This window comes from Manis pentadactyla, chromosome 13, assembly GCF_030020395.1.
Source record: "Manis pentadactyla isolate mManPen7 chromosome 13, mManPen7.hap1, whole genome shotgun sequence".
Classification (NCBI taxonomy): Eukaryota; Metazoa; Chordata; class Mammalia; order Pholidota; family Manidae; genus Manis; species Manis pentadactyla.
In genome coordinates this window covers 96,439,591-96,453,308 of record NC_080031.1, presented here as the reverse complement: position 1 = coordinate 96,453,308, position 13,718 = coordinate 96,439,591, and the positions used below count along the sequence as shown (strand labels likewise).

Below are 13,718 nucleotides of genomic sequence, written 5' to 3'. Positions count from 1 at the left end.
GACAATCCCCAACCTGTTGGACTCATTCTTGTTCCAGGGGGGAAAAAGCGAGGTTGAGTGACTGTCAGGGCCTCCGTGACCTCTCTGTGGCCCTCCCCACTCACCGGATGGGGGCCATCCCGGCCTGGCATTCCGGGAGCCCTCAGTAACAAGTGCAACCAGGTGAAGGGCGTGGCAGTGGAGAAGGAGGGAGGCATTTTGATCACAATATTCATAAGAGGTTCACAGAAATATTAAAATGCCCAGAATAAAGCCTGAAGCTGAAAATTATAGCATGTTAGAGACCTGCCTTCCCTGGGACCACAGCTGCCTGAGGCCACCTGCTCTCTGCAGGCTCCCAGGCCCCTCTTCCTACCCATTTCTTCAGCCTTGACTGTCCGTTTCTCTGTCCACCCGCCTGCCTGTGAAGGCCGCCCACCTGTGTCTGCAGCAGCCTGCTGACCTCTTCTTGCTGCAGCTTCAGAAGCACCTGCTTCTTTTCCATGAGGGTCAGCTGTCTCTCCACCATCAGCTCCTGCTTAAACTTTTTAATGAAAGCCTAGAGAATGGGAGGATGGAGGTAAAGTGCAGGCTCTCGCTGCATACCCGCCTCCCTGCCCGCCATCTTCCTCTTCCGTAGCTTTGCCCCGCGGCCCAGGCCGCTCAGCAGGAGGGTCCTCCACCCAGCACCAGCCCCCGACTCAAGCTGCGGGGTGCAGCTGCAGGGGCTTCCCAGGTCTCCGTCTTGCTGGCCACCATCGTGAGCTCAGGGACCAGAGCGGGGCTAGAGGAGGGAGGGCGGCCTTCCCTCCGCGTCAGCAGGGGGACAGCTCAGGGCCTTGGTCTGCAGCTCCACTCGCCACCCCGAGCCCGGCCCCCTCGCCTCGCCTGAGCAGCCTCACCTCAGTGTGAATGATCATCACGCCCACAAACATGCTGAGGAAGACGAAAGAGGCGAGCAGGATGAAGACGATGGTGAACGTCCGGCTCGAGGCGAAATGCCGTTTATCCAGCTGCTGCTGCAGGTCTGTCCAGCCATCAACCTGCTCAGGCAGGGCGGGGTATGCCAAGGGCCCCCTTCCCACCTACCCTAGCAAAGCCTGGCCCCACTGAGGAGGAGGCCGACTCAGCCTCCACGTCAGCCCTCAACACCCGCCCCAACCCACGGACGCCAGTCCACACGTGGTGGCCTAGGGCAGCACCACTGGGTGGGGACACTTCTGGCCAAGGGATCCTGAGGGCTCTTCTCCAAAAGGCCCCCATCCTCCCCCAAAAGACACTGCCTCTGCCGGTCCCCCTTTAGAAAGACCCATCTTTCCAGAGCCCATTAGAGTCTGGACTTCTGGACTTGGGCTTTGCAGGCTTATTCGTGGCGGATTTGTGACAGCTTGATCCCAAAAAAGCTCTATGACCTCGGTTTCATTTCTAAATTAAACTTAATCCAAATAAGTTATCTTTTGAGAACTCTTTGAAGGTTTCACAATGCTGTGGGACAAATGGGAAGCTCTAGGGAGTCAGAGATAGAGACAGAGATGGGCCTGGGCCAGGGTACTGGCTTCTGCTTAGTCTGAGGAGGCCAGCCCTCAGCTTCCCCAGCCCAGCTAAGGACCTGAACATGGAGACGGTCCCTTCTCAAGGCCCCTGTCCCCACCGCTCTCCCAAACCCAGTACCGTGGCCAAGCTGAAGAGGGTAAAGAAGGCCGCAGCCAGGTTCCCCCAGTTATTCGGATCACCCCCATCTGGATCTCCAAATAGACAGAAGCCCAAGATAGCGAAGATGTACATCAGGACGAAGAGCAGAGCGACCACGGACGCCACGGTGTAGACTGTCTGCCGCACAGCACTGATGAGCGTCTGCAAGACAGAGGCGCTGGGGTCAGGCAAGGCTGCTAGGCTGGGTGCGGCTCAGAGGACAGAGGTCCCATCTGCCCAAACAGCAGCTGTCCCCAGCATCCAGGGCCACGCCTGGCACATGGCAGGTACTCCATAAATGGCTGGTGAATGAATGAATGAATGAAGGGGAACTGTGTCCAGATTGAGGGCTAGACCAATCCAACCATGGTTTACTGCCAGCCTCCACCCTCAGTGACCTGTGGGCAGCTGGCACGTGCTGCCGCAGGTCTGGGGTAGCCTCCCCATCAGCACCGCTAACCAGTCTACCTGAACCCCACCTGCCTTTGTGGTCACCCCAGGGTGTCCTGCTCCTGCTTCTCAGCTGAGAGCCATCCCTGAAAGCTCTCCAGGTCCAGGAGGAGTAGGGGAGCCACCCTGGGAGTGCGAAGGAGGAGACCCGCAGGGAACATGTCTTCCCACTCTGTCTGGGTCCTGTTGCACAGGCAGGTCTCCACTCTGTGGCCCATGGAATGGGCATTTGTCTTGTCTGCCCCTCCATGGTGGCTCCTCATTGGCCATTCTCCATGTCCTGGAGTCTGGCATATAGTAGGCACTCAATACATGTTCATCTCTCTGAACACAGACAGCATTTCAAGGTGTGTAGGTGTCATCAGTCTTCCAATTTTAAGACAGGATCAGAGGCTCCAAGGAGCGGAATGCCTCGGCCAGGTTCCCGCTCCAGGACAGTGGCAGAGCTGGGACCGGCTCCCAAGCCCTCTGCCTTGTGCCACCGCCTTCAGCTGCAAAAGCCCCTTTTACTAAGCTAAGAAACCGTTCACTGGCTTCATAGTAAGAGAGAGGTACTTGATGGAGCTAGGCCACGGGGCAGGGAAGTTCCGACAGCTTGGGGTAACTCGGGAAGCAGAGAGACAGCCCAAAAGCACAGGGCTGCCCTGCCTGCACACTGGCCTGACAGCTGCCTGCAGGGGGGACCTGCCACTGCCCATCTCCTGGCCTCAGAGGGAGAAAATCAGTGTTGTGGGATTAATTTCAAAAGAGCTGAGATGTAAAAAATTGCCTTCCTCCTTGTGGGACAGACAAACTTCTTTCCCAAGAAACTACTAAGACTGAAGAGGCAAATTCTCATGGGACGCGCAACAGTGGGATGGAGTCTGCTCAGCGGTGGGGAAGCGGTGAACACGGGGTGGTGGGACCAGAGGCACTGCAGAGAGGTGGGGGACAGGCCCCAGCTGGGTCTCCCACTGCCAGGCCAGCCCGAGGCCTGGCTTCCTGCAGCCAAAGCCGAGCAGCTAGAGGACAGTGGTGGGCCAGAGGCCATGCTCTCCAGAGCCCACGCGCACCCCTGCAGCACTCTGACAGTTGGCCTTGGCCTTGTTCTTCAAGCACAGTCCAGGCAGGCCCCATCAGTCTGCAGTCCAGAAGGTGCAGAAATCCAGGCCCAGGGGATGGTTGTCCAGACGCCCATGGGCTGGTAGCTCCTTCCCTGAGGAAGTCCTGGGCTTCCAAGGCCTATGGCCTGGCCCCCGACAGGTGCCTCATTTTAGGGAAGCTTCTAGCTCTGCCAGGCTCTGTGTCAAGCCACAGCTGCCCTCCTGTTCCTGGGGCATTCTGGGTTTGAAGAGGACCTCCAGACAGGGTCCGTGCCCAGGCCTGGCCACTCAGAGAGCCTTTCTGTGCAGCCACCTAGATGTGCGGAAGATGAGGAGCCCGCGGAGGAGGAAGCAGGGAGAAATGTAAGGCTGGTACCCCCACAGCCAAGCAGCTACAGGCTAGTCTTCAGGTTGGGCTAGAGATGAACAGGGGCAGTGTGGCCCCCAGGTGCCCAGCTAACAGAACTTTCCTGTGCGCAAAACAACAAGGAACTCTTTCCTCATGGTACAGGTTTATTGCCATGAGGTGGAAGGCAAAGTATCATTTTAATTAATCAGGGGACAGAGGCCAAGGATGTGCCGGAGTGCCGGCTCCGGGCACTGAGGCTGCCGCTCTGTCAGAGCCTCACTTAGACCTCAATGCATATGAATAAGCACAGAGGCGCAGGTCCCACCTTTGACACCAGCTTCCCCTGGCCAGCTGGCCAGGCTGGTGGACGGAGGATATGCAATCCAGAGTCTCTTATGTGCTTCTAGGAATCTGGGGTCCAGTGACATCCCAAAGGCCACAGGAGAGCCACAGCCTGCTGGTCCCCAGGAAATAGCTTGGGGATACACGTCTCTGCTGAATGACAGAAACTGCTGAGGTCAAACATGGGCCATGTATCTGTGCGCATGTTGTGTCTGCACGCCCACAGCTCTCTGTGTATGTCTGCAAGGACCAAAGACTGAGCAGATGCCTGCAGTCACCAAGTAAGCCAGGCTGAGCTGTGGGGTAGATGCTGGCCAGTGGGGAGGGCTGTGTTCCTGGCACTGGATCCCAGGGCTGGAAGGACGGACCCCTGCCAGGCCCTAAGCTTCAGTCACCTGCAGGCCTCTGCCTCTGAGCAGGATATAGTCAGGACGACGCTCTCACGAGGCAGCTCGTGCCCTCAGCCTCACAGGGTGCCAACCTGGGTCACTGCCCTTCCCCCACTCCCAAGCAGAAGATTCTCCTGCCCCCAGTTTTTTCTGCCTCCCCCTCCCTCACGCAGTCCCGGCCTGGGCTTCCTGTCCTCAGTGCACTGCCATTTCCTGTCTTCAAGTGACTCCCCCAAGTCTCTGCTTATTCCTTCCATGTGATCTCTTTCCTGACCTCACCTGAAAATCCTCTCTTGCCTCAGGCCATCGCTCCTCAGCAGCCCTCCTCCCTGGCTGGCCGGAGTCAGGAGGTCCCCGTCTACCTTGCCCTCTGCTGCCCTGTGTCTATGGGCACCGCCTGCGCTTCTGGGCAGGCCCACCCTGTCATGTCTTGGAATCACTGCCCCCAGGCTCTGCCCCACCCTGCTGCTGCCAGCCTCAGGGCCCTCAGCCTCTCGGTGGAACACCTATTAACCCCCAGGCCTCTTGACTCCCTTAACTCCAGTGACTCTGGCACCACCCTAGGCCCCTGGCTCCCTTGGTGCCTAACACGCTGAAGAAGGCCACCCTTCCCCCTGAGGTACCCACCACCTGGCCTTTGCCTCCCGGGGACTTGCAGTCTTCTACTTGTCTCAGCTCTAATACTCGGCCTCTCAGACACTCCCACCTCCCACTCAAGGACGCATCACAGGGGCTGCCTCTAGCCTACAAGCAGGAGGAGCCACTCTCAGGTCTGAAAGGGTGCGTGCCATGATTTGATAGACACTTTCAAGATCCCCCCTGCCCAGTGCTGCGGCGGCATTCCTGCTCCAGCGCCCTCAGCAGCGTCAGAAGTCACTGCAGGGATCCGCGCACATGTGTGTGGTGCTGAAGAGGTGGTGGTGGCTGCGAAGGCGAAAAGACTTGGACAAGGCCGTGACTATGTAGAAGGCCGGTCACAGGGCTTTGAGAGAAAGGAGTCATCACTGACACTCAAAATTAGGACTGAGAGAAAGGAGTCCTCACTGACACTCAAAATTAGGACTTGGCAGTTGAATGTAGGGGTGCCCTTCACCAAAAGGCAAAATACAGCAGGAGAAGCCAGGGTGTGGGCGGGGAATGGTGCCTGCCAGGTTAGGCCTGGATTTGAGGAACACGTGAACGTCCAGGAGGCAGCTGGGTCTGAAGGTCAAAGAGAGAGGCGTGGGCAGGTGAGGACCCCTGAAAAGTAGAAAAGATCACCCAAAGACAATATGCAGAGTGAGAAGGGAAGAGAACTCAGGACACAGTCCTGAGAAAACAACATTTAAGGCCAGGCAAAGAAAACACGCACTCCAAAGTCATGCCCGAGACGCAGAGGAAAACCAAGGGGCAAGAGGTGGCAAGAAGCCAAGGGAAACGGCTGGTGGCCTTGGTGACCAGGAGGTCATCGGCAACCTCAGAGAGGCTAGTTTGGGGTGGAAAGAAGCAGCCAAGCCAGGGCACAAATGACAGACAGGGACACAGGGTCTGGAAGCACAGACACCTTTTTCCAGGAGCCTCGCCGTGACGAGGAGGAGGAGGACCAGACTGTGCTGTTTGAGAGGGACCCACATACAGCTGTGTGGCTACGTGACAGAAGAAATGAATGAAAGCGGGTCTATGGCGGAGGCGGGAGGTGGGGGGCGTCCTCCAACACTCTCCTCTCCTTCTCCACCCCAGGCTGGGGCTCCTGAGTATGAGGCCTACGCCCTGCACAGGCATCCCGGCTAGGCTAGGGGCAATCTGTCAGCAGAACACGCTGACACACCCTAGCTGGTCACTCGGGTCCAAACTACGGCCTTCCTGGAGAAGCGCGGGCACCGCAAGCAGAGCCAGGACAAGCACACTGCAGCCAGGATGAATGCTGAAGGGCAGGTTGCTCTGAAACCTGCTGAGCCAAAGAACAGCTGCTCGCCCCATGACTTCTCAGCAGGAGCAACATTTCCAGAGCTGCTCGAACGCAGTAAGGAGACCATTCCCAAGAGGAGCAGCAGGTTTTAGCTATTTGGGGAAAGCAGTGAGGCGCCATGGTCGCCGAAAAGCTGGGGACTTCCCGGGCACATAGTTCAAAGGGCTGGACCATCAGAAATTCAGTACCCCTGCAGCTTGAGAGAGAGGAAAAGTTCAGAGGCCTCTGGAGGCAGACACACCCCTCACACTTCAGCTCTCCCACCTAACTGCTGAGTGAGCACAGGTCTCAATTTCTTCATCTGTAAAATGGAGATAATAATACCTTTCCTATAATTGTTTTAAGATTAAATAACACGGTATCAGTAAAGATCAACCTGCCACACAGTAGGACTCACTAATTGGATGATAGAATTATTATTTCATCAGGGGCTGGTGGGCAAATGGGACCTGTCGCCTGCACTCCCAGAACCACGGTACCCCTGGGTTACTCACCCGGATGCCACGGCTGTAGGTGATAAGCTTGAGGATCCGCAGGGACTGCATGCCATCAGCGATGCTGAGGTAGGGGTAGTGCTTGCCCTTTATCTTGCGGAGGCCATAGGGGATGAAGATAATGATGATAATGACCACATCTAGCAGGTTGTAGCCATCCTTCCCATAGTAGATGGGGTCCATGTAGAGCTTCATGCAGAACTCAGAACTATAGATGGACACGAAGATGATTTCTGAGACCTGCAGAGGGGGCAAGGGCTGGAAGGTCAGACCAAGCTGCAGAGTCCTGGGGTCCTGGCCCTCTCCCTGCCCGGGCCACCCGAGCCACCCAAATGAAAGAGAAATGCAAGCAGACTCCCTAGCACACAATGAACACACAGTGTGTCTGATTCTCTTCTCCTGTATCTTCCCTATGCCATGGCCCTAAGCCTAGGGCTTGGTTTGACCCAGGGTGCTTGGGAATGACTGACTGTGACAGACAGAATGATGTATTCAATATAAGGCAACTGAACACATCAGGCAACCTGAATGTAAGGGTTCCCAAAGAAAAGATCCCAAGAATTTTCGGGTCAACCTGGATATCCACATTTTTAGGAATGTAAGTAAAATATTCAAATATCTACTTACAGTCACTCAATTAACCACAGATACTTACATTAAGTGAACTAATCTTTCTGAAGAATACTGTTTTTCCACTTTTATACTTTATGAAACAATCTTATTCAAATTCTTCTCAAGGATCTACAACTCTAATGGCTCTGATTTTACCAGAAGGTACTTTCGAGTCATCTAGATTTTTCCTTAGGATCAATGCACTCGTTCATTGAAGAAGCTTTCATTAAGTACCGACAATACGCCAAACAAACACCAGTTTAGGCGCGGGGAAATGCAACAGTGAGTGAGACAGAAAATGCCCAGCCTGGGGGAAGCTTGTGATCTACTAGGGGAAACAGAAATGAATGTTTAAACAAATACATATATAATGTAACATCAGATAGGAAGGAAAATGAAACAGAGGATAAAGGGACTTGTCAGGTTGGGGGGCAGCTGTTTTCAAAATATTGGTGCATAGAGGCCTTGCTGAAGCCAGGGAGCCACAATTTGGGAGAAGGCTCCCCAAGGGCAAGTACAGGGCCTTAGGGTGGGAAAGGGGTTGTTCAAGGAACAACAGTCAGCACGGCTAGAACAGAAAGGGGAGAGCCGGGAAGAGAGAGGCAGTTGGAGAGACAGGCCGCATAGGGAAGACCACGTAGGCCTGGTGAGGGCTTTGAACTTTAACCCCAGCCTTGGATGATTCTGAGCAAGGGATAGGAACTGATTTACATTTTTAAGAAAATGTAAAATCTCAGTGGAAGAGTCCTCACCGCCCCCCCACCCCCGCCGTTGCAGTCACTGTCAATCAGTGTAGTAAGATGCTATAAAGTCATCTTAGGAATTCTCAGGAATGGAATTTTAAGCTAATCAGTTTGAACTTCCTAGTGAGGTGATGTGCCTAGGAACCCCCCAGCCTCTCCTAAGGGAGGGTAACCTTACCTGAAACAATCCAGAATCTGTTCCTCTGCTAATAACCATTCGCCCCACCCTCCTGTCTATAAAAACCTTCCATTTTGTACAGTTCCTCAGAGCTTTTCTCTACTTGCTGGGTGGGATGCTGCCCAATTCATGAATCACTTAATAAAACCAATTAGATCTTCAAATTTACTTGGTTGAGCTTTGTTTTTTAGTACCACCTTTTAAATAAATGTCAGGTGCTGTCACTGCAAATTGTAACTCAAGCTCTCCATGTAGATAACATTAAGGCAGCTGGTGTTTTCATTTGTCTTGTATACTTGTATTTGTATACAAGGGGGGGGCCGTGAGGACTTGATAATATGGGTGAATGTTGAAGCCACTGTGTTGTTCATGTGAAACCTTCATTTGATTGTTTATCAGTGATACTTTCATAAAAAAAAAATTCCACTCCTGAGAGGCTTCAACTGTAATTACTTTGGGCATTAAGTCCCAGTTTGGTGACTCGGCCTACAGGAAATGATCCCATGTTGGGTCTCTGTTTTTCTTTTTAACAGTGGTATAAATCGAAAACCTTTCAGTTTCCCTCCAGTAACTCCCTCGAGCCTGTCTTCAACCCACCCCAAACCCATCTCAGTCCAAGAGTCACTTGTGACCCAGTTGCTCCATCTGAAACACTGGCCTTCCCTGTCTTCTCTCTTCCCCATGCATCCCTGTGTCCATTGGCAAGTCCGTCTTCCTGGCCTACAAACACATCGGGAGTCTGTCCTCTTTTCTTCAACACCACACCATCCCCTAGAGCCATCAGGTCTAACCTCATGGCAAATACAAGTTTACAAGACATGGCAACCATTTACATACACTTTTATTTTTTTAACGTGACTATGTTACTAAGTAATGTTACTATGTAACGTTTAAAATAAGCAAGGTGTAAAGAATAGCATAAGGCACAACCATATACTACCACCCAGCCTAAGAAATGGAATATTACCACTACAAGCAGAGTCTCTTGGTTATCCCTCAATGATCACATTCCCTTCCCTTCCCACAAAGGCACGTCTGTTCTCTATTACCAATCTAGAGGATGTCATGCTCGTGTATTATACATTTTCACCACATACATATCCCTAGAACTACATGGTACTGTTTTGTGGTTTTTATATATTACATAAATAGCCTACACACTAACATATTCTCCAGCAATTGTTTTTTCCATTTAAAATTATGTTTATAAGGTTTATCCATATTGATTGATATATGTAAACCTAGTGTACAGTTTCCCCACTATTTAGCGATTCCACTTCTAAAAATACTACAATTTATTTAGTTAGTTACACTTTGGATGATATTTAACTTGTTGGTAATTTTTTACTACTTTGCAAACAGCTTAACAGTATAAAAAGTTTGAGTAATTCTTTGTACATTTTATCGTAAGTGTGTAGTTTCTCTCAGTTGCATACCTAGGAGTAGAATGACAGTAGAATCGATATGAGCATCTTCAACTTCACTGGATATTGCCAAATTGTTTTCTGAAATGATTGTATCAGTTTAACATCAGGAATATTTCTATTGTTTTACATGCTTGCCAACACTTCCTGCTGACAGATGTCTTAATTTTTGGTCAGTCTAATGAATATGAAATGGCACCTTATTTTTTATTTTAATTATCATTTCTCTAATAATTAATGAAGTTAGGCATTTTTATATGGTTAAATTGTAAATTACCTATTTCTAATCTTTAGCCAAATTTTCTGGTGGATTGTTGTCTTTTTCTTACTGATTTGGGAGGTAATCATCATTTAATATATCTTGAAAACTAACCCTTTACCTGTTAAATGTACTGCAAGTATCTTCTACACTGACTTACCTTTCACCAATTTAATGATCTTTTGGTGAACAGAAGTTTGAAATTTTAATGGAAACAAATTAACTGAACTTTTTCTTCATGGCTTATGTATTTTGTATTATTAAGAAATCTTTCCCTCCTGTGATCACATAAATATTGCATATTTTCTATTAAATATTTTTAAATTTCCTCTTTCAATTTGGGTCTTGCATGCAGCTGTGTATGCTGTGAGGTAGAGATCCAACCGCGTTTTTCCTCCATATGCACAACCTAATACCATTTCACCGGGACTCTGTCCTTCACCACTCATCTGCAGCGCCATCTGACAGGTACCAGGCTTCTGTACAAGCCAGGGTCTGTTTCTGAGCACTCTATCCTGTTCCATTGGTCTACTTCCTGCCTTAATTACCAGAGCTTTATAGAAAGTCTTACCTGGTAAATCAAGCCTTCTCCCCTTTTAACTTTCAAAATAATCTGGGTTTTTCTTTGTCTTTCTTTTATCTGAAAGAATCAAAAAGCACCAGCCTTTGGTGACCCATTTAAAAATCCTGCCAGATGTCTTATTGGAATTGCATTGGTTTTATAGATTAATTGGGTGAGACTGCCTCTGTAAGAAACGAACTAAAGTCTTTCTATCCATGTCTCCCGTCTTTCCATTTACTACTTTATGTCTTAACAACCTTCATACATCTTTGGGTTTTTTCCCTAAAGATCACATAAAACTTTTATTAGATTTGCCTCTAAGCACTTTTCATATTTTGTTATTAGAAGTGCTATTTTGTTGCTGATGTATTAGACATAATTAATTTTATTTATTAACCATAGATCAAGCAAATTTGCTGGGCTTTATTATTTATTTATTAACTTTATTAATAAGTAATGGTTACTAATAGTTTTTCAGATTCCTTTGGGATTTCTATGCAGAAATCATATCACCTATGAATGATAGTTTTCTCTAAACTTTCTAATCCTTAATGCTTTTTATTTCTTTTTCTTGTATTATACATTGGCTAAGACTCTAATACAAATCTGATCAGTAATAGCTGGTATGCACCATTAAAGGCAATACTGCTGAAGTTTCACCACTGAGTATGAATTTCAATATAGGTTTTTCATAGGTCCCCTTAATCAGGCTAAAATAAATCTTTTATATATGTACTTTGCTAAGTTTTTATCACGAAAGATATTCATGCTAAATTTGTTTTTCCACATCTCTTGAAATGATCTTATCATTTTTTTCTCCTTCAATATTTTAAACTGAGTAATTATATGTGTGTATTTTTCTAATACTTGTATTTCTGGAAAAACCCATGTTGGCAATGATACGTTATCTTTTTCATACATTTTTAAGAATTCAGTTTCCTAATATTCTGTTTGGGATATTTGTGTCCACACTCATAACATTGGGTATGGTTTTCCTTTTTCATATTGTCCTTGTCTAGTTTGGGCATGAAGGTGTCTATGAGTCTACTGCTCTTTTGTTCCTTCTGTTTTGCTTTGTTTGTATACTCCACAAATAAATGAAATCATTTGGTATTTGTCTTTCTCCACCTGGCTTATTTCACTGAGCATAATACCCTCTAGATTCATCCATTATTGCAAATGGCGGAATTTTTTTTCTTATTATGGCTGAATAATATTCCATTATGTATATGTACCACCACTTCTTTATCCATTCACCTTTTGATGGACAGTTAGGTTGCTTCCATATCTTGGCTATTGTAAATAGTGCTGCAACAAACATAGGGGTGCATATGTCTTTTTGAATCTGAGATCTTGTTTTCTTTGGGTAAGTTCCTAGGAGTGGAACTATTGGGTCAAATGGTATTTCTATTTTTAGTTTTTTGAGGAACCTCCATATTGCTTTCCACAATGGTTGCACCAATTTACATTCCCACCAACAGCACTGGAGGGTTCCCCTTCCTCTGCGTCCTCACCAGCATTTTTTGTGCCTTGTCTTTTGGATAGTGGCCATCCTATGGGTGTAACTTTGATAGTGTACAATTCTATTCCTATAAAGCTTCAACCCCCTGTTATGTTTTGTTGTCACAAATACATCTTTATATATTTTGTGCCCCAAACTATTGATAATTATTGCTTTATGCATTTGTATTTTAAACAATATAGGAGAAAAAAAGGACTTACAAACCAAAAATACAGTAACATTAGCATTTATATTTGCCTATGTAGTTACTTTTATCAGTGTTCCTTATTTCTTTGTGTGGTTTCAAGTTCCTGCCTAGTTTCATTTCCACCTAAAGGACTACCTGTAGCCATTTCTTATATAGCAGGTCTACTAGCAGCAAACTCCTCAGCTTTTGTTTATCTGGGAATGTCTTTATTTCTTCTTCATTTTCTGAAGGATAGTTTTGCTGGATATGGAATTTCTGGTTGCAAATATTTTTCTTTCAGTGCTTTAAATATGGCATCTCACTGCCTTCTCTCCTCCACAATTTCTGAGGAGAAATCAGCTGCCAGTCTTACTGAGGATTCCTTGTGTGTGACAAGTTCCTTCTTTCTTGCTGTTTTCAAGATTTTCTTTTTCTCTTTGGCTTTGACAGCTTGATTATAATGTGTCTCATGTCAATCTCCTTGTGCTTTGTCTTTCTTGGAGTTCACAGAGATTCCTGGATGTGTATATTCTATATAAAATTCAGAAAGTTTTTGGCTACTATTTCTTCAAATATTCTTCCTGTCCCTATCTCTCCCCCCTCCTTCTGGGATTCCCATTGTGTATGTTGGTATGTATGATGGTGTCTCACATGTCTCTTAGACTGTTCATTTTTCTTCATTCTGTTTTTTTCTGCTTCACAGACTGAATAAGTTCAACTGGTTTATCTTCAAGTTCATTTAAAATTTCTTCTGCCTACTCAAATATGCTCTTGAACCCTCTAGTGAAATTTTCAGTTATTGTATTTTCAACTCCAGAATTTGGTTCTTTTGCCCATGATTTCCTTTACCACTCGGCATATATTAGACAGGTGGCTTAAAATCTCTGTTTAGCAATTCCAGTGCCTATGCTTCCTCAGGGACCATTTCTATTCATTTATCTTGTATAAAAGCCTTACTTATTTCTCTGCCTGCTTCATATTTTTTTGAAAACTGGACACTTTAAATATTACAACGTGGTAACTCTGCAAATCAGATTACTCCTTCTCCTCAGGGTTTGTTCTTGTTGCTTTCGCTGGGTAATAATTGTTTTTGTTTAGTGACATTTCTAAACAATTTTTGTGAAGACTGTATTCTTCGTCATATGTGGCCACTGAGGTCTCTTTTCCTTTAGTGTCTGGTCAGCTAATGCTTAAAAAGAGATATTCTTAAATGGCTCAAGCAAAAAGAAAGGAGGGAAGGAAGGAGCAAAGGCAAAAAGAAGGGAGGGGAGGAGACAAGGAAGGAAAAAGGGAGGGAAGGAAGAAAAAGAAAAACTGTTTTAGTCTTAGCAGACTGGCTCTGGGTCAGGGCACTCCTTTGATGCTTAGCTAGGCCATTTTCCAGCTCTACCTTAGCCTTCACTTCCTGCCTGTGCTGAGCCTAAAGATCAGCAGAGGTGAAAGCTTGGGATATTCTCAGGTCTTTTCTAAGCATGTATCTTCCCTGGGCATCTGTGGCTTTCTGAATCTTCCCATATTCATAGGAGC

The 13,718-nt window shown here is 47.5% G+C and overlaps 1 protein-coding gene across 1 annotated transcript in view; it reads right to left on the bottom strand.

Moving 5' to 3' along the window:
• The window catches only part of CATSPER3 (cation channel sperm associated 3), a 34,751-nt gene that overhangs the window by 5,201 nt on the left and 15,832 nt on the right, over positions 1-13,718 (bottom strand). The window contains exons 3-6 of the mRNA XM_036898043.2: positions 6,726-6,965; positions 1,651-1,833; positions 882-1,022; positions 419-538 (exon numbers count right to left, since the gene is read on the bottom strand). Of these exons, the coding sequence (XP_036753938.2) occupies positions 419-538; positions 882-1,022; positions 1,651-1,833; positions 6,726-6,965 (684 nt within the window). The remainder of the gene's footprint in view (positions 1-418; positions 539-881; positions 1,023-1,650; positions 1,834-6,725; positions 6,966-13,718) is intronic.